The 22,280-nt window shown below is 30.0% G+C and overlaps 1 protein-coding gene across 1 annotated transcript in view; it reads right to left on the minus strand.

Moving 5' to 3' along the window:
• LOC107440831 (Peroxidasin) overlaps positions 1–22,280 on the minus strand; it is a 102,623-nt gene that overhangs the window by 22,323 nt on the left and 58,020 nt on the right. The window contains exons 2-10 of the mRNA XM_043041871.2: positions 13,220–13,291; positions 11,103–11,174; positions 10,697–10,768; positions 9,696–9,767; positions 9,537–9,608; positions 6,920–7,083; positions 5,463–5,580; positions 3,789–3,973; positions 1,102–1,371 (exon numbers count right to left, since the gene is read on the minus strand). Of these exons, the coding sequence (XP_042897805.1) occupies positions 1,102–1,371; positions 3,789–3,973; positions 5,463–5,580; positions 6,920–7,083; positions 9,537–9,608; positions 9,696–9,767; positions 10,697–10,768; positions 11,103–11,174; positions 13,220–13,291 (1,097 nt within the window). The remainder of the gene's footprint in view (positions 1–1,101; positions 1,372–3,788; positions 3,974–5,462; positions 5,581–6,919; positions 7,084–9,536; positions 9,609–9,695; positions 9,768–10,696; positions 10,769–11,102; positions 11,175–13,219; positions 13,292–22,280) is intronic.

Genomic DNA, 22,280 nt, shown 5'->3' on the forward strand with positions numbered 1-22,280 from the left:
CCTCTGAAATGATAATTTAAGTAATTTTTAAGTGAGTTATTTTTAAAAATATAGTGTAAATAGGTTATTGTAGACTTGATAATGCTAAATGGTTAGTTTTGGGTGCAAATATTGTTCTAATACTTTTCGTAGAATATTTTTAGTAGAATAACCAAAGACAATTACCTACAATTAATTAACTTTTTCTTTACGGCAGCCCGCTCCACTGAAGTAACGCCACTGAGTGGTGCACTGCATTGCGAAGTGTGCACATTGTATGTCGCTAAGCTGATGTTCAGATTTTATTATTTGAGTGTTACATAATAATATATTTCAAGATTTTGAAAATATTATCAATAAAAATTCAATCGGCTTACAAAATTTAATAAGCACATATTGGATTAATACCAATAAAATATACTTTTATTGGTATTAATCCAATACTGATCAATGTAATATTAGCTAATGGCAGTTTGAAGCATATTGGGACTCTTACCAAACAATATCACGCTGACACCGGTTAAATACGGCTCTCGTACAAACATGGCATCGCGTGGATGTCTTCTAAATACGGCGCGCGTTCACACTGTCATGGAGTGGGTGCCGGCTAAATACGGAGCTCTAACACACATAGCGTCACGTGGATGCAGGTTAAATACTGCGCTTGTATACACAGGACGTTTAAACACGGCCCTCGTACACATAACTCATCACGTGGGTGCCAGCAAAATTCGGCACTCGTAAACACACAGCATCTCGTGGATGCCAGCTAAATACGATGTGAGTACGCACTGGCCATCACGTACGTGGATGCCGGTTGAATACGGCGCTCGTACATGCATGGCATCACGTGGATGCTGACTAAATACGGTGCTCGCACATAGCGTGGATGCCTGCTAAATACAGCGAGTGTACACACAGGACATCACATGCGTGGATGCCGGTTAAATACGGCGCTCGTACATGATGTCATCCCATGGATGCCAGCTAACTACGGCTCTCATACACGCAGGGTATCGAGTGGATGCAGGTTAAATACCTCGCTCTATAAACAGGGATGTAAAAAACTCGCAAGGAAAGGGTAAAGGAAAACTGTAGATAAAAACAATAAAATATATTTACCTTCAACTATGAGGTTCGCTTCAACAGCTATTGTAGACAGATTATTAGTGGCAATACACTGATACACTCCTGCGTCATTTTTCTGCACATTTTTAATCGTAAGAGAACCAGAGGGAGACACGTGATATCTAGAAACTCTGGGCAAAGATATTCGGTTTTGCACCCAGTTTATAATAGGGTTCGGTTCCCCGACTGCTGTACAAGGTAATACAATAGTTGCTCCAACAGGAACTTTACTGTCTGTTGGCTGGTCTCTGAATCTGAGAGTACCTGAATAATATTAAAGTATTACTGTTAGATTTCTTTGTAGCACTAAGTTTAATATTGTTAGAGGATACACAACCAAAATGTGGGTATGCTATTACTAAGTAAAAGCAGGACACTTAATTGTAGTTTATTATATGAATAGCTTATTCCTGAAAAATGATTTGAATTCGCACAGGGTCTTCAGTAAAGTCTACACGAAATATATATTTTTATAATTCTCGACAAAAATGTAGAAAAAAATGAAAAAGTATTGAGGGTCAAAAATTAATACTTAAGCGAGGAAGAAGCAAAAACGTTATAGTAGTCTGTTGAGTCACTAGCGAGGAAGGTGGGATAGAGAAATTTCAAGCCAGTCTGTCTGATGAAACTTAACGGTTTTTCTTATACTAATCGCCTTGCATTTACTGTATCCCTGGCAATCAAACATGTTTTGATGTTTTTAGTTTTGCTTCCTTTAACAATTATTCGTTAGATTCTGACTTTTGATTTCTTTCCTCTAGCTTAAAAATTATATATGGTTTAATAAGTGTACTTCTTTAATTTTAAAAAAAATGTATTTTAGTCTGCAATAATATTACATATACACCGAGGAGACAAAATTAGCGGGGTGGCATGGACTTAACAAGTAGTTGAAAGTCTCTTGCAGGAATATTCAGCCATGCAGCCTCAATAGATGACCATAATTGTGAAAGCGTTGTGGGTGCAGGATTTTATGCGATTATATCCCATATGCGTCCAATGGAATTCATGTTGGGTAATCTAAGAGGCCAAATTAATTATTTGCTTGAATTGGCCAGAATGATCTTCGAACCAGTCAGGAACAATTAAGACTCGTCATACATTGTCATCCATAAAAATTCCATGGTTGTTTGGGTCCATAAATGGCTTCAAGTGATCTCCGAGTAGCTGAACTTAACCATTTACAGTCATTGATCGATGCAATCGAACCATGGAGCCCAGTCCATGCCATGAGAAAGCAGCCCACACCAGATATTAAGTGCCTTATTGACAACTTGGGTCCATAGTTTCGGGGGATTTGCGACACACTCGAACTCTCCCATCAACTCTGACTAGCTGAACCAAGTTACGGTTTTCTAGTCATCCAGTGTCTAACCAATATGGTTACAAGCCCAGGAGAGGCGGCGGACGTGATGTCGCTAGTAGTTAAGGTACTCAAATCTTTCTTCTGTTGTCACATTCTATTACAGCCAAATTTCACCACACTGTCCTATCGAACACATTTGCGGTTATTCCACGTAATTTTACTTGTCTGTTAACCATAATAACACGTCGGTGATCTCGATCGTTAGGTGCTGGCTGTCGGCCACTACGTTGTCCATGGTGGATGTTATGCCTGAAATTAGGTATTCTCGTCACAGGAGATCTAGGAATATGAATTCCCATTTGTCTAGCTCTAACTCCTATTCCATGTTCTAAGTCTGTCAGTTCTCGTCTTGCGGTCATAATTACATCAGAAACATTCTCAGATGAATAACTTAAACTCAAATAAAAGTCTTGTTCAGTACACTACCCATATATTACACATTTTGTACGCGATACTATTGCCATATGTATAGTTGCATAATGCTATCTCATGATTATCGTAATCTCAGTGTATATTATCACATGGTATATATTACGTGTTCCGTAATCACTGCTTGTAGTATATATTTCAAGCCGATCGACCTGTGTGTAGGGGGCAGGGAACTCTCCTTGCATCAGAAAGGTTCTGGGTTCGAATCCCGGGTAAGGCATGGATATTTCTTACTCTCTATCTGTGTTCTATGTCTTTTCTCCTTTGTGTGTGAATGTGACCCGCCCTATAAACGGGTTGTGGTAGAGTGACGTGGGCTACGCTGCTCCACCGCAGGTGCCCACAGGGTAACGAAAAGAGAGTTAGCAGTTCTGGCACTTTCTGTGGACAATGGACAATAGTTCCAAGTGCCCGCCACTTAAAAAAAGGATATATTTCAATAATCCTTGTCCGGGATGAAGTAAGACATATACACATCTTGGGCCACACATTAATATTGAATCTAAAGAATCTTCAGTGAGAAAGGAGAGACTAAAAACTTGTTTGTCAGAGAAAGCAGTAAAGAGTTAAAAGGCAATCATTAGAAAGACATTCTAGTTTCACAAGTCAGACAAATCAGTCTTAGTGTCTTTCTTCGCCACAAATAATTCAACAGATTTTATTTTTCTGAATTAAATATGCAAATTGATTGTCTAAAAGCATACAGATTTGCTTCCTGAAACGTATAACTAACTAATTGAAATGTGCTTTTTTTTACTTGATTTTTGGCAAGGATTCTAAAAATATATTTTAAAGGTAGTGATTCTAGAATATATTCCCTGTAAGAGCGTAAAAATTTATGTCAATTAAAGAAAAGGGGAACTTTTGTACTAAAAAAGCCTCTTACTTCTTATTAAATTCGCTTGATCGTTGAGATAGTGCATCTTAGCTGCTCTTGATTTTATTTCACCAGCTGGATTCTTAGCCATGCATTCGTACACCCCAGCATCCAAATCTTGGGCTTCTGTTATCATAAGTGTACCATCCGTCAAGATGCTGTATCTCTCCCCTTCACTTGGTGATATTTCATTGCTTAGGCGAAGTAAAAACAATAATTATAAATTGAATAATAAATAAATACAGGGTGTTCCATAAAGACTACCCTTATTACGCAATTTTAGAATCCTTATTGAAAATGAAAATAAAAAGTATACATGTAGGAGTTTGCAAATTGGCACTTAAACGAAGAAGAAACAAAAACACCATCAAAATCTGAAAAATCACTGTAGTGTAAGAAGAATGTTATAACCGTCGTTGAACAGCCGACCCAATATTTGGGTTTAAGACTTCTAATGTTCAACTTCGTAGCCTTGTAATTTTGAACCAAATCCAGAAGACAAGGGAACTCCTGGATCAAGTATTGGGAGAAATTTGCCTTCGTGGAGGACTTTTTGATGGAACTAACTCGCATTAGCGTTACATGGGGAGGAAGATCACGAGAACCTCCCCCTGTTAGCCTGATGGCAAAGGGACTAACTCATGATCCGTCTACCACTGAGGATATTTCACGTCAGCACTGTGGTCGGTGAAAGCCGAGTGCTGATTCGTATCGACCTGCCATCACCGGGATTCGAACTCGGTTCACCTCATTGTAAGGAGAATGCAGTAAACGTCAAAAACAGGTTTAATTGGAAAGTTAAACTTAAAGGCATTTCTAATAATCATCTTTCAACTCCTGTTTCCTGCCGCAATCAAATCTTTCTTGCTGTTTATTACATCCACCTTCTTGTACTATGATTTGTCAGCGCGTCAATCACGTTTCTGTTTCTTTCTAGCTTAAATATTAATTTTGTGATCTCCAATTCGAGTGCTTTTTTTTTTCTTTTTTTATAATTAAATTGCATATTAAGGTTGATATTTACTAAACTCCATGCATGCATAAATCAATTCAACAAAAAAAGATTAGCACAACTTAAGCACAGAAAAAAATTTATACTGCTGTGCTATCTTAACTTTCCAATTGATTGCAAAAATAAATTAATAAATAAACGAAATCGCAAAAATATCTATATTTTTACCCAATGGCAAAATGGGTCTTCTTTTGGGTTTGATGGCGTATGCAACTTATTTGAACGTCATCACACTTTTCAACTGTATCCAAGAGTAATAGTAAACAGTGCGCATGCGTTGCTATAGCGACCGTTGTAGTTTTTCGTTTTATTTTCACTCGCAAGCATTTTTAATGTATTTACATAATAATAATTAAAAGTATTTGCATATTCTTTTAATTATTAACTTGTAATTACTAGCCTGACAGTGATTTCAATATAAATATAAATACTGAAGAAGGAAAAGTATTTTGTGAACACGTACATAGGCCTGATTTAAAAACCAATCCGACGACAAACCTCAATTGAGACAGTTTTTGTAACCCATGATTTGAAATGTTGTGGCGTTTAACGGAGTCAATCCAGAAAGAAAAAACGCTTGAACAATGGGTAACCAGTGATCACAACCTTTTCCTTCTTTTTTTTAAAAAGATTTGTTGGATAAATTCCTTCGAGAAATATTTAATGCTTACCTGTTGTGAAGCCATACAATGTCAGGTTTTGGATCTCCATCCGCTTTGCAAGAGAAGTAAGCGGTCCCACCAAAAGTGACATCAACATCGTTGGGTTCTTCAGTAATTTTTGGCCTTTCTATAAACAATGAGAAATTAAAATAACAATATACAGGCTAAAAAGGCGATGAACTTAACACAACTTCATTTTTATACATTTTTAACACTGTTGATATTGTTAGAAGAACCAAATAGTGTCAAAGACTTCAAAAGAATGACGGTTTTAATTTAGTTAATTAAAATCGTAATGGATAATTAATAATTCGTAGCAAGTTGATGATCGCAATGTAATCAAATCGGCTACATCGTCTATTAATAAGACTGAAGAAATAATTAATGAACAATTACTTTAATTAATCACTTCATTAATTACGTGTAATTAATAAACGTTCAGGAAGTTCATAAACAATTAATTATTCCAATGGAATTAAGGCAATAACGTTCCTCTTCTGCAATAACGTTCATCTACATCAATTTTTTAACTGAATTAAAAATTATGGGATTCCAGAATAAATCATTACACCTTATAAATACGCCTTATTGGAAGACTTAAAAACTAACCACCATAGAAGGTGAAAAAAAATCTCTCTAAGCCTGACGGCAATGGAAAGGAATGATAAACATTTTAATTTTATTATCAACGATGAGCAGATTCATATATCGAGGTGATATACAGATTCATATATCGATGTAATAATATCGATATATTATTCATCTATCGATATTACTGCAGTTAATTCTGTAACTTAGTCATTTTGAGCCCAACTTAATAGACAAAAAAATTGAAGAGTAAATATCACGGAATATGACAGCATTTCATGGAAATTGTTTTTTATGCGAATAATATAATATTTAAGATAGCTGGCACGTTTTCCATCAATCTCTAAAACTGGCTTATGAGGTTGCGTAGCTGAAAAATTATCTTTTAATAAAAGCAAAACAGTAAATTGTAAAAATTAAGTTGGCTGTACTACAGTAATAGAAATTGCACCTCTAATTACTGATATAGTTTTTTCAGAGGTTAAAAGAATGAGTTGTGCGACAAAAAGTTACTGAGAAAGATTTAAACCAAATTGAGAATGATTTAAACTAATTTTATAAATTTCTTTTAAAATGCAGATTTACTTTTACACAAATCATATGATTTTCCAATTATTATGATTCAATATTTTTTTACAATCATTATTTTATCAATATTATAATCAATATTAATTTTCAATATTTTTTTCAGTTATTGTAAAATTTAAATCATTTTTATCTGTACCTTAGGAGTTGGGTCCTAGATATTTTGAACTTTGTTCAATGTTTGAATTCTAATAATATTATTAAACTAAACTTTTTTTTCAGTTTTACACAGCAATAGTATAATACAAATTTTAAAAATACAAATAACTGTTTAAGAGTGCTATTAATCTTACTGCATCTGAAATCTTCCTTATTCAAGGCGGTTAGAGGTTTTCCTTTCAGTATTTTAGGGTATTCGCATGTTGCAGCAGACTGAGTTGCAGCTTCGTTCTCTTTCAACATATCAGCCAACCACATCATTTCACAGTCACATATCAAAGCATTTGAATCGAGACGTCTAGAAAAATCATTTCATTTTTATGTACTAACTTTACATCATTACTTTACATATACATTATGTACTAACTTTACATCATTTCACAGTCACATATCAAAGCATTTGAATCGAGACGTCTAGAAAAATCATTTCATTTTTATGTACTAACTTTACATCATTACTTTACATATACATTATGTACTAACTTTACATCATTTCACAGTCACATATCAAAGCATTTGAATCGAGACGTCTAGAAAAATAATTTCATTTTTATGTACTAACTTTACATCATTACTTTACATTTACATTATGTACTAACTTTACATCATTTTTAAGGAAAAAAAATTTCTTATAAAAAGTGAATAAAATGAGTATAGAGAACGGATATAAAAATTTAAAGTACTGACTATTTTCTTCAACATGAAATGTTAACCCCAGAATCAAGTCGTCTAAAAAAAAATTTTCATTTTTATGTACTAACTGTACATCCTTCTAATATATATAAGGAATAAAAATATTTTCTTAAAGAAAAGTGAATAATAATTTTTTAATGAATATAGAGAACAGATATGAAAATTTAAAGTACTGACAATTTTCTTCAACATGAAGTGTTAACTCCAGAATCAAGTTGTCTAAAAAATAATTTACATTTTTATGTACTAACTATACATCATTCTTATGTATATATCAGGAATAAAAAATTTTCTTAAAGAAAAGTGAATAATAATTTTTTAATGAATATAGAGAACAGATCTACTGACTGACAATAGAGAATAGATCTACTGACTAAAGTACTGACAATTTTTGTCAACATGAAGTGTTAACCCCAGAATCAAGTCGAATAAAAAATAATTTTCATTTTTATGTACTAACTATGCATCAGTCTAATATATGTATGGAATAAATTTTGTTTTTTTTTTAAAAAAGTGAATACTAATTTTTTAATGAATATAGAGAACAGATATAAAAATTTAAAGTACTGACAATTTTCTTCAGCATGAAGTGTTAACCCCTGAATCGAGTCGTCTGAAAAATAATTTTCATTTTTATGTACTAACTATGCATCATTCTAATATATATATGGAAAAAAATTTTTTTTTTTTAAAAAAGTGAATACTAATTTTTTAATGAATATGGAGAACAGATATAAAAATTTAAAGTATTGACAATTTTCTCCAACATGAAGTGTTAACCCCAGAATCGAGTTGTCTAAAAAATAATTTTCATTTTTATGTACTAAGGAATATTTTTTTTGAAAAAAGTAAATGATAATTTTTGAATGAGTAAAGAGGACGTATATAAAAATTTAAAATGCTAACATTTTACTTCAACGCGAAGTGTTAACCACAGAAATTGTGAATTTTAAATTGTAAAAAAGAAACAAAATGAAGTGTAAGAATAAATAATTTCTACATAAATGCAAGAAATATGCAAGTAACATTGGAGAACTATTTTGTTTCCTGTTGCATCAGATTTTTTAATGGATCTTGAATAATTTTCCACCACTGATTACAAATCTGAAATTGATTCCTTCCTGAAGTTAAATTTTTTTAAATAAAATTTTTCGACTACTTTTTGGTCGAAATATACAAATTTAAAAACGGTGTATAAAATATGGGATCCAGTAAATGTTGAAACAATTTTTTAGAGAAGTTAGGACAGTTGCATAGAAACCCATACCAAATGTACGCAGGTAAGGCACTTTTCATTATGAACTGTTTCTTCGCGTTCTTCTGAACAGATCATGATAAGAAAGCACCCCTTATCTACGTTCACATTTCCGGAGATGGGTTTTTATGCAATTTTAATCCTGATTATGTACCTTAACTACCTTAAAAGTTTGTCACAACATTTAGGCGATTCCCTATTATTTATAACGTTTTTAAACTTGTACATATTGACGAAATATAGGCTAAAATTATCATTCAAAAAATATTCTGTAGCTGCAAGAGCAAAACTAATTTCAGATTTCAAATCCTTGCACCTGAATGAGGCAAGATTAGGGATTGGTATAAATACAACGAAATGTTTTTTCCACATTATAATTATTCATTATTCATTTCTTTAAAACAGAATTATTTAAAATTCATTGATATTAAATAACTAAGGAATAATAATTATTCAAAGTTGATAATATATTCTCATTAACTAATGAAATCATCTATATTAAAAGAGAATGGATTACTACACTTAGGTTTTTCTAAATCATTAATGGAAACTAAAATAAATTATGAATTAATTGGCATTTCATAATTTTTTAGTTATTTATTTCAGTTAATTTTTATATATTGAAGTTAATAAAAATGCCAGCAACTAGTTATTAAGTTTTAATCATTCAATGCAGAAATTCAAAATTAAATATTTTCAACTTAAAATATTAGCAGTCTATTTTTTTCTTTGCAATTAACTACATTAAATACAAATATATATATTAAATTTAAAAAAATAAATAAAAACATTAATTTACTTACAATCTTCTTAATGATTTTAAGTGCTTAAATGCGTCATAGGGTATTTTTGATAGTTTGTTTTGATGCAAAAATCTGAAAATATAAAAATATCGTAAATCAAAAAATATAATGTCTGCAATCACACGCACAAAGTATTTCTTGGAATAGTTCATTACTTACAATCTTTCCAATGAAGGAAGATCTGCAAAAGTATCAGATTCTATCTTCTCTATTTTATTAAAATGTATGTATCTGTAAATAAAGAAATAAATTCTCAATAATTTGTTTTATTTAATCAAAAAATAAATAAAAAAACTTATCATTACATTACATTTAGTAATCACTATACCGTTTTTAAACCCATGATTTGATTAAACATTAATAAAGAAAAAATATTAATTTTGTATTTAAGAAGATCAGAAGAAATAAGTATCAGATTCTATCATTTTTATTTCATTATAATCATTTATTATAATAATGTATTTTTATAGTTTATTATTATTATTTATAGGTATATGTATGGAAATAGAGAATTCTAATTAGTAATAATTTGCTCTAGTTAATTAATAAGTAAAATTTAAAAAAAAGGAAAATTATATATATATTATAATAAATAAATACAAGAAAACACGAAGAAAGTTAAGAAAAACAATAAGTTTTTTAAGTCTATTTTATTTGTTGTAATTTTTGTAAAAAATTTTTTTGAGTGCTCCTCACACTATTGTATTAATATATTTTACATAGGCTATATTGATACAATATCAGAAAGCACTCTTTTTTGCGGATATAATCGTGTAGACTGATGAAAAGATTATTTTTTCTTCTTTTTTTTCCGTTTTTTTTAAATAAAATTTCATCCTTTTTTTTTCTTTTTTTTAAAACTGTTGCTTGTTATTTTTTTACTTATTATTTCCNTATATATATATATAAAAATTAACTTAAACTTATATTAGTAAAAATAAGTTTAAGTTAATTTATTTTATTTCAGAATTACTATAGCATGTGATAAACAATCTGATTAAAAATAACCTAAGCAAGACATTTATTTCTCGTTATTTTCATTTAGCTTGGCAGGATTATAAATTAACCAGAATTAGAATAATTGAAATTTATTCCTCGTACAATATTTATGAAAAAAAGAAACAAGCGAATTCGAAAAAAAAGAAAGTAAATGTACTTACAGTTGCTCTAATTTCTGTAATCCTTTGAATGCAGTACTTCCAATAGTTTTGATGCGATTCTTATAAAGATATCTAAAATGATAAATTTATTAATCATCTTAAAAAAGTCATGGATGAAAGGAAAATGCCTATGATACAAAAATTGCCGGGCTCAAGCTTTTTAATTCTAGGTATATAAGTTTTAATGCATAATTTTGAAAAAAAATTATCTTCGAGTTAGGTGGCTTTATCCTAAATATTCATAAAAAGTTTTCCTTTACAAACTATTAAAAAACCTACCGAAGTATAAGCTATTTATAACAAATGTAATAATTTAATCCATTAAAAAGACGAAAATCTAAAAAATTACTCCGGACAAATCTCCCGACTACTACTTGATATTACTAAACAAATATTTTATACTCACAAATATTTCAATTCTGTCAAACCTGCAAAAGCATCATCTTCTATTTTGTTTAAATGGTTGTTATTCAATAACCTAAAAAAAATACAATCTTCATAGAAAAGTCAACTAAAAAGCAGATATTTCGATCAATTGAGTAAGATAAAGATAAGAAAAAATATGCAGTTTATTGCTCTGCGTGTTTAAGAAGAAGTTTCAATTTCTACAATGGTTTCAAAAAGGATAAAAAAGTATATTTTTTTACTACGTAAACTTGACCATAACTGACATTATTTTTAATACACTGTAATATTAGACGAAAATGGCAAATGAATTTATTTATTTATTTTCTGGATTGGGAATGAAAAAAAGCTTTGAAAAATATTGATTTTTTTAAAGCAGTCTAGCACAATAGCGTACAATAAATTAAAAGAAAATATCATAATAACATATCGAAGCAAAAATAATTTTAAAATGTACTATGCTTGCTTAGTGAACTCAGTTTAATAAATACCAAATCAAATTTTAACGACTAAAATCAACTACTATCTCAAAGTGACCTAAAAGGATTGAAGAAGTAGTACATGCTATTTCATTTCAAAATGATAGAATATTTCATTTAAAAAAATATCTAATTTTAAAGTTGAATAACTTTTTTTAGTCAGCTTAACTCTTTTGTTACATCAGTTCACTCGGCTGAAGTGCCGCCACTGAACGGTGTACCGCTCCGCGAAGAGTGACTATTGTAAGTCTGTAAATTGATGTTTGGATTATCTTATTTAAGAGTAACATAACAATATAATTGGAGATTTTTCAAGTAGTATAAATGACGTAAAATATCCTCAGCGGTAGACGGATAATGGATTAGAGTCCCCTTGCCATCAGGTTAATCGTGGGAAGTTTTCGGGGTTTTCCTCACCATGTAACGCAAATGGAAGTTAGTTCCGTCAAAAAGTCCTCTACGAAGGCAAATTTCTTCTAATACTTGATAAAGGAATTCTTTTGTCTTCTGGATTGGGTTCAAAATAACAAGGTTGCGGAATGGAACATTAGTAGTCGTAAACCCAAAAATTAGGTCAATTGTTCAATGACGGTTATAAAACAAAAAAAGTATTATAAATAAAATGCAATTTAGGATAATTCCAAAATCTTTTAGTAATTTTAAGCAGGATGATAAATTTTAAAACAAAGGTCGATGCCCAAACCTACACTACAAATCACCATTACAATTTTTCCACACACACACTTAGATTCATGTCTTTTGTCACTTGCATTGCAAACGAAGTACTTTCTATTTCGTTTTTTATAAACCAAATTTATGAACAAGAGGAAAATGTCTTTCTGACTTACAAAACAAACTAAACACATTCAAAATATACTTTTAGCCAATATTTTGACTCAATAACCCATTAATCCTATATGGGTGATGGAATATAAGCCAATGGCAGTTTGAAACAGATTAAGTCGGTTATCAAATGGCCGGTTGACACTGGTTAAATATGGCGCCCGTACACACAGGACATCGCGTAATGCCGGATAAATACGCCGCTCCTAACGAAAGAGTCAGGTACGTAGAACATTAATTTATTTTGCTTTTGCAAAAAAAAGAGCGGTTATTAAAGGAAGAAATCTTATGAAAATAGGTTTTTGATATATCGATACATTATACAGTGGATTTTTTTTTAAAACCACTTGGTTTGGAATGAATTTAATAAATGTATTTATACCGAAACAATCAACAGCAACTCATTGCAGCGAGTTAAATGTTCTATGCTTATTGTGCAATACGAATCACGAACGTATTATTTTGTGATAATTGATGATCGACGTGTACAGAACGTTGTTGGTGAATATGTGACAAAACATCTTGTCGTGCCTGGCACTTCATTCTAGCACAATTTATTAAATTTACTAATAAAACTTTTATACTTGCCCATTTTTTATGTTTTAAATTTCAGTAAACTTTTTGGAAATTTTAAACGTACGTTTAAACAAACATTTGTTTTAGAGAAAGCACTTTTGTAGCATGCATCAGGTATTTTTCATAATAAATAAGTATTAAAAAATTAAGTAAATATCAGAGACAATCTAATGATAACTTCTTTGAATAAATTTAGTATTTCTAAATGAAGTATACTTACAGTGTATTTAGTTGTCCTAAGTTTTTAAATGCATTACTCTTGATTTCTCGTATTTTATTAAATCGGAGGTCTCTGAAAAATAAAAGAATATTTAAATACAATTTAATTTTTTTAATAGAATAGAGACTGAAAAGGTAAGAAATTGTGTTATATTATACAAAATCTGATTGAATAAAGTTTAAATTGATTACTACGAAAAATTACTTCAAATTGCTTTTTATTCAATAGTCAATATTGTTGTTGACGTATGCCTGTTTAGACAGAGGGGGTGCGATTGTTCTTAATATTCAATATTAAATAAATTAAATAGTTTTGAAGAATTAATGTGCCTATGGTTTTATGCAGAAATGTAGGAATATGTATGGGATGTAATTAAAGTGTCTAAATATATCTTTGGTTTAACGTCAAAATATAAATATAAGTGAGGCTTAAAAGGAAAATCCAATGTCAATGATTGGAAAAGAGTCACGAAATCTATTAATAAAGGAATATTTTAGTTATTTAGCTCAGTCTTAGCTATAATCATTCGATTCTACAATTTAAAAGTAGTGAATAAAATATTGCAAGCATCAATCTAAATTTTTGACAGAAATATGAAATAATTATTATCATAATATTATTAAGATTTTAAATAGTATAGTTTCCAATTTTTTGACATCTTCTGTTCTTGTATTCAGCCAAAGAAAGAAATACTGCTAATTGTGATTAAATTACTTTATACATAAAGCATAGGAACAAATTTTCAGCTTTATAATGCTTCCCTCTTTTCAGAAAGCTAACGATTATTTCCAAAACTGTAATCTAACTATACATAATATGGTATATGCGTGTCANAGTTCCAGGTATCCGGTATTAGATTAGGATATATTTTTATATTGTTTTTCTTCGAATTTTTTTTCATAATCGTATAGTGCGAATATCAGTTTATACATCTTTTTCAAGTGCAATATTTAAAAAATTGAAAAAATCAGCCCTATATAAAAATATTTCTATCTAAATGTTAATAACTAAACTAAACACAAAAGAAAATATTAAGAAGGGAGAGAATTTTTATAAAGGTCAAAAGAGTTCTTTTTGTATCCTTCTTTCACTATTTTTAAAAAATCATTAGACTAGAAAATAGAATGCCGTTTTGAGAATGTTCATAAACGATAATTTTTTTCCAGTTGTCGATTTATATTATACAACCAATCATCATTTTATCTGCCCCATCAACACATTAAGAAAAAGCTAAAAATCCACAGTTTTATGGAGATTAATTGTGTGCTCTAATATCAAGAAAGCGAAGAGATCGTTTGATTAGATAGAAAATTAGAGTTTGCACGAAAAGGCGTGGCAGGATCTGCATCGGATTCATGAACAAAAACGGGAAGCATCTTCCGAACTTTCCTCCATACAACCGGATTACTGTGTCATCATCAACCCAATGTCCAATCCTCGTAAATCATGAGTCGGTCCTTCACAGGTCTTTCACGGATCTGATGATCACAAAAGAAATGACGATAAGAGAAGAGAGTGAAAAGAAGAACACAAGAAGGCTCTTCGCGGTCCCACGGGCGAGGGCTTTCATGCATGCGCATTAAGGAACCATCGTCTGCATATTTTTAATACAGAAACACAAAGACAGTTAAGTAATGGAATAAATAAATCACGAAATAAATGAATTTTGATTATTTAAAAATTGCCATGGAATAACTAAAGGCAAACGGAGCGTGCTTGGTTATATAAAACTCGTCAGCATCCACTAACAAACATCCATAAACACAGCAGCATTAATAAGCATCAAATCTTCTTCTAATTTTTTAAAAATGAATAGGAAAATTTGTATTTACGTTTGCATTTGTGCTTTTACTATTCAAGGTTTTTGCGATGAAGTTGTTGGGAAAATTTCGAAAAATAACACACAAGTACGAAATGGACGCACTGATGATAATACTCTCTACAGTTCTCAAGTTTTGAAGAAGGACTCACCAGTAATTTATACACCAGAGGACGCTTATAACGGAGATGAACTGGATAGCTATCAAATAGCCGAGCCAAGAACATCCTTCACCAAATCGGAGTTCTCCCCTCCAAGTAATTTTGAACAATATACCAGCAAGGATTTTTTCAAGCCTTCTCAAGGAAAACACAACTCTCAGAAACGTTTATACAAGAGTGGAACACACGTAAACTGGAATGTGTGGAAAGGAGAAATTCCAGAAGCACCAGCTATGCCACCAGCAATGCCTCCCATGCCAGAGAAAAAACCAGAACCACTTCCAGAAATTGAAGAATACTACTGGCCTGCGCCTCCACCTGCTGCTGTAAGCTGGAAAGGCGATGCCTGGTCGCCGCAAGAGTTGAAAATGTTGACGACGATGATGCAGATGAACCAGCCCAAGAAAGGTTTGCTGGCTAAATTGAAGGAAGACCCAATGGCTCTTCTTTTGGCTTGTATAATCCCAATCAGTCTGATGCTTGCTGCTGTTTTACCAACCTTGATGAATATGATGATGAATGGTGGTATTCCAACTGTAACCACGACAGCAACGGGTAACAGCGGAAAAAGCTTGAGAGACGCAGAATTCTTGTCACCAGTGGTTCAAGCCATCAGCACATTTGGAGCCAGAGCTCTGGATAATCCAGAATGTATGCAACGAATATTCTGCCAAGTGACCAAGGGATCAACCGATAACCATACGGACACTACAGCTTTGCAAAAGACTCTGCATGGATTGTCACAGTTCGTGGATCAGAAATATTTGGAACAATTCGGTGTCAAGACATTGTTTGAATCTATGTCTGACGGTGATTGCGAGAAAATACCTTGCGCAGCGTTTAATTCTACAGCCGAAGGAGACAATAAGTCAAAAGGTAAAAAGTGACTGAAAAATTACTAAATAAGTGCTTAGAATTAGCTAAATTGTATGCTCAATCATTTACCCATAAATTTTCAAATTAGAATCACGTATGTCTTTTATCCATATGCATAATTTTTACTTTGCATACTGCAATTAGTTATTATGCTATTTTGATATTCTTTTGAAATTTCATAAATTCATTTTGTAAATAAATAATTTGCTCATATATGTTCATTTTTCTTCTGATTTTTAGTATGAATATTCATACAATATGCATAGTGATTAGAATGCAATGCATGCAATTATTTACAATATGCAAATTTATAAAAGGCGAAAAGTTTTAAGTAAGGACACATTTTACTGATTTTTCAATGATAAGAAAAGTGACCAAAATTATAAATCGCGAAAATGCAGAATATTTTTCTTTTCGATTTTATGGAATTTAAAGAAAAATGTAATGAGAGAAAATTAGAATCAAGAGCAAAAGAAGTTTTTATGTATTTATAAGTAGCACATATTTTACTTTTGAAAAGTGTTAAGGTATCCAAATATTTTAAAATGAAAGAAATATTGACTTCGTTTCAGATCATTGCTGAATATAAATTTCAATTCTTAATTCGTTATAGAACTGGAAAGATTTAAACTGCTAATAAATTTAGTATGCACTTTAAATCATTCCTGAACGCTTATTTTCAAGAACTAATTTTCTGAACAAAAGAAGTTGTGAAATAAATTTATTGTAAGTAATTGAATATGAAATAATAACTTCAAACAAACAAGACATGCGAAAGAATAAATTATTATAAATTTATTTTATTATTATAAATTTGTTTTTGAAATATTGGCAGGAAGTTATTACTTATTTCGTAAAATAAGATAAAATATAAGTATTATTTAGATTATTAATTAGTAAAAATTACAACAAAGCAAGATTTCACAACTTCATTTCAGTGCTCGAAATATTAGTCGTTGATTAGAAAAATAAAGTACGAATATATATAAGATACATTAATATGCTATAAAAATATTAATATTATATACAATACTATTTCTTTGTAACATCTTACTGTATCTTAAAATATTTTAACAATAAACAAATTCATCGTAAAAGTTAGAAACGTATTTAAAAACTTGCAATTTGTTATTAATTGATAATAAAAAAAATCGAAAACGCCTCCAACTATTCTTTTTTTAAATTTTGAAATAAAATGACTGCAATGACGCAAAAATGAAATGAATGCATAGCCACACTGACAAAAAAAAGAAGATAAATAAAAAGATGGAGAGAATAAGAGAGAAAGAGCAAGAAGAAGAAAGGAGAGAAGTCTAACTCTAACCTAATTAGGAAATTAATACTTTTATATCTTAGGATTTTTTATTAGGTTATAAATGTCATCTGCTATAACAGGAAAGGGAAATGTATGCAACTTTAGGGTAGAAAAATAAATAAATGTAAGTTCAAGTTTTTTTAAAACACAAAAAGGTTTTTCTTTTGTTTCCAAGTATTTTAATGTATTCTTAAATTAAAAAAAATTAAAATAAAATAAGAAGTTAAAGTAACGGGCCCATATCAGACGTAGTATAGCATGATGCATTTTCGTGTATGAATGTAGCTTTCTACTGCGTAGCCTTTTTTAATTTTAAATTCTAGAACTAACAATTTTAAAAAAGTGAAGAAAAATGAATCGTTTGGTTTAACTTTATGCAGTCAATGCATAGTTTGTTTTTCGTTAAATCGTTTGAATTTTAAAAAATGCCAGTTTCTTTAAGATGTAAAAATTAAAAGAATAATGAATGTCAAAATATTCTCCTTTTATTTATTTAGATATTTCGAAAAATTATAAAAATCTGAACAAATGCTCAGATAAAGCGTTTTCTCGAGATCGCAAAATGAAAATGGCATAAAAATTGTTCAATATGAGGATTAGAGATTTATCGGATCCCGGTACTCGGTGAAAAATGAATCTTTTAGCCGGTCAGTTCCAGGTATCCGGTAAAATATTCTTTTTTATCTGACCATTTTCGGGGAATTTGTAACTTTTACACGACCGGCTATTATAATATTTATACAAAACAATATAAAAATCTTATAATTATTTATTAATAAATATTTTAGAAGATATAGTACTAAGGAAATTTATTAAGCACGAATTAAAAATGTGTTTATTTTTAGAAATTTTTAAACTAAATTTAAAAAAAAGTTTCGATAAGAAATTTGGGACTTTTTAGATGTAAAATGATAAACGTAAATATTAATTATGAAGTGGGAACATACGGAGTGGGTTTTATAATTAATTCCTTTTTCTTTGGATTTATTTAAATTTTCTATAGCATTCAGTGTTGTAGATTCTGTTAAATGAAGAAATATTCCAATAAAATGACGGTTTATTAAATGAAAAATGTTTTAATTGTTAGGATTTAATGTTTAAATCATCAGAAAATAATAAATTTAAGTGCAGTAAGATCTGAGTAGAAACTGTTATACTTTTCTACACTTAGTTAGAAATTTTATCTTTTAACTTGAACATTTGAATTATAGAGTGGTTTAGCTGCTCTTAATGCTACGACACTATTTCCGTATCCCATTAATTTAGAACCCCTAAAAGATAAAGCAACTTATTAGATAAAGTTACAAACAAGGGGTAAATTTGCTTTGCAACAAACTTTTTTTCTTTGGTAAAACTAATGCGTAATTGCGTTATACGGATGAAAGAAACATACGAAAACCTTCCATAGTTAGCTAAACGGTAAGAGAATTTATTGAGCTGACGAGTAAGCTAAACGCTTTCGTGTAAAAATTGAGTTTTAAAGTTACGGATGACCAATTTTATCCATACTCGATTCTCATTATAAAAGTAAATCAACTAAAGCTGAAAATGAAATGATTTCCAAATAAATTTTTGTTGAGTAATGTAAAAGAAAGTAATGTAAAAAAAAAAATTGTTTATCTTCTTCAATGATGCATAAATTAGTAATAGGATAAGACAAGAGTAATTAATGCGTCATTTGTAAAGAAATATTAGTATTTTGTTTGAAACTATTGTTTGTTGTTTGTCCATTTCTGTACTTTCATTTGTCTTTTATTACAATTTTTTTTTAAGTCATGTTGTCTATTACATTTTAATAAAATGCTTATCCTAACAAACCCAAATAATAAAAATATTTTATTGAATTTACTCATTCGCTCAAAGTAAATTTAGTATGACAGTAATACAGTCATATCGTATTTTTCTTATATCGTACAGTTTCCTTAGAGTTTTATTCGCTACGATTTTAATAACTTTAAATAAATATCTTTATATAGTTATATAGTATGCTCAANTTATATATAACTTTATATAAATAATTATAGATATTTTTAAATGTAAATTAAATAAATGTAAATTAAATAAATGTAATTCTCTTCTTCTAATTTTAATTATAGTCGAAAAAATTTTTAGCTTTAGATTTCTGCATTTGTTCTTTCTTCTCCTAAGCGACACTTCTATTTAATGAACACATTTTTTTGTTCTGAAGAAATCCATTATTCCATGGTTTCCCAGAATTAAAATTTTGCTCAAAAGTAAAATATGTCACGTCTGAATCAGTTATTTCAGCTTGATGGGTAAGAAAATTATAAAATACATGGACTTATAAAATTACAATTACTTTTATGAATCGTTTTAGGGTTACTATAACTGTAAACATGGTTGTGTTGAATATAGATGAATGTTTTCCGGTATTGAATATTCGGTAAAATTGGTCAGAACGGGTAGCCGATAAAGTTTCGATACCGTTTCAAATTCCAACGACCTTTAACAACCTGCTCATTTGTTTAACATTTTTTTTTAAATAAAAAAAACTTGAGTCTTGATTTTTTTTTAGCTCAAGTAACAAATTTAAAAATAAATGAAAGTTTCTACAATAATTGGGATCAAATACAGCCAAGAAGAAAATTTCCTAGAAAGACGGCAAGTCGTTAAAGGTAGCTTGATTGTAAATTAGCTACCGGGTCTCGAGACAAAAAACCAGGTATGGGTATCAGGTACCAGATGAGGAAAGTTTTTTGCTGGGTCCGAGTAATAACCGTGTAATACCTGTCACATCCCCAATAGAGGTATATCGAAAAATACATGCCAAATTGAAAAAGTAAAGAAAAGACAAGTGCGATATTGAAAAAAAAAACTATCTAACGATACCAAATTCGACTCCACACTAGGAGTCGTCACCCTAGTCATGGTGTGACTAATTAGACTAACTAATTAGATTTTTCAAACTATCAAACATGTATATTTTTACATTTTAATCAATTCATAAAAACATACATGCAGTTGGAAAACTTAACATTCAAAATTTAAAAATTTATTTTGTTTTATTGTTAAACTTGTAAATTACAAATGCCCTCAATAGTTTCCAATATGGTCAACTCACAATGTGGATTAGTTTAGCTTGACAAGTTTCCTTGTACTTTTCTTGTTCAAATATTGACTTATCTTATAATTGAATCTGTAACATTCGCATGCATATCATCGTCTACTCATTTCCAAGGATTAAGTATTACCAGTATTACCATTATTAAGTATTATCATTTCCAAGGATTAGCTTCACGTTTAATAATATTCTTGGTTAGAAAAGGCTAAGTCCCTCCTCAGCTCGTTTCTCCCACCAAACCTTTTAATTCTAGTGAGAGGCTCTTTTCTTGGGGACTGAGCTCAAATCTCAAAAGAATGGAGAGGAACTTTTAAATTTGCTTTTACTAACCATTTTTGTTTAATTTTCATACATAAACTAATATAACTCTACCCGGCAGTATCTTTCGAAGCATGATATACAATGTCGTCATCCAATCAGAATTTGAGAAATAAAGCGCAACGGTATTTTAGATTATCTATACATTTTTCTGACAAATTTCTATTGCAGTTTTGCGGTCAGCATTTTTTAAAAGATAATTCAATATTATAAATTTGCCTGTTTTTAGATTTTTAATAACTATCTTCATTTTTTCGTAGATTATGCCAAAAAGTTTTTTGTTATCATCTAAATCGTTTTTCATTATTTCAAACTGTGATAAAATCAAATTTTAACAACAGGCAAATGTACAGTTTTAAATTATTTGCTCTAAACCACAAATCTTATAATTCTATTGCATTACATTTTTTGGAAAAATCCATGAAAGTTCTGAAAATCATTAAGTTCTATGTCTCCTAATATAATAAAAATTAAGAAAGAAAAAAAATCAAGAAAGCAAAAATCGAAAATTTAACCTAAAATCCAAGATGGTGAGTGAAAAGGCTGCTTAACATAGATTTGATTTCAGAAATAAAATTCCAGATTCGATTGAGATAAAATTTAAACCAAATTATTTTGCTCCGTCTTTCTTCACTCACAAACTTGTATTTTTAATTCTTACCAGATTTTTGGTTCGATGGTTAATTTTTGGTTTGGTTCAAAATCAAAGTTCGCTAATTCTTTTTTAGCTATGAGATTATTTCAGAAACAGTGCGAGTAGTTTATTCCTAACATCTATTTATAATTTTAAATATTTATTTCTTATTCATTACTTTAATTGCATATATTAGCAGAAGTTTTACAGAAAATATATTATGATAGAGAAAATGCAACTTATTTAGCGTTAAAAAATTACGACAAAAAAACAACAACAACCACTTTTAGAGTTAATCTTGAAATTTTAAACGTTAAGAGTTAATATCGTTAAATAAGATAAATAATTTTCGTGCACATAACTAATGATGTTTAGTAATAAATTATTTAATTATTCTATTAACTTCATTTATTCTTGTGATAGTTACAGCAGAAAATTTCAGAAAACTTCATTATCTATTTCTTATGACCATGTCATAGTTTATTTGATCCAATGAAAATGCACGGAATTGTATTATCTTCTAATTATATACAAGCAATTAGCATTTTATGAGTTTAATCGTAATCTAAAATCATATATAAAATAGGTTATATGATAAACTTTACAAATTATAAATGGATAAATAAAATTATATCAGCCACCATTCAAGGGGTTCAAAAGTTTAAACTTCTAATAAATCAAAAGTAAAATGGAAGTAATGATTTACGATTCCATATTGTGGAAGATGAAACAAAAGTACCGTCTTAAAAGTCTAAATTCAAATACCATCTTTTTAAGAACATTAACTGCATCATAACTTGCTTATGCATGCGTAGCTTAGTGAAAACGGATTCATCAAAGAATAGAGACGCGGCGC

Source organism: Parasteatoda tepidariorum, chromosome 6, assembly GCF_043381705.1.
Source record: "Parasteatoda tepidariorum isolate YZ-2023 chromosome 6, CAS_Ptep_4.0, whole genome shotgun sequence".
NCBI classification, from domain to species: Eukaryota; Metazoa; Arthropoda; class Arachnida; order Araneae; family Theridiidae; genus Parasteatoda; species Parasteatoda tepidariorum.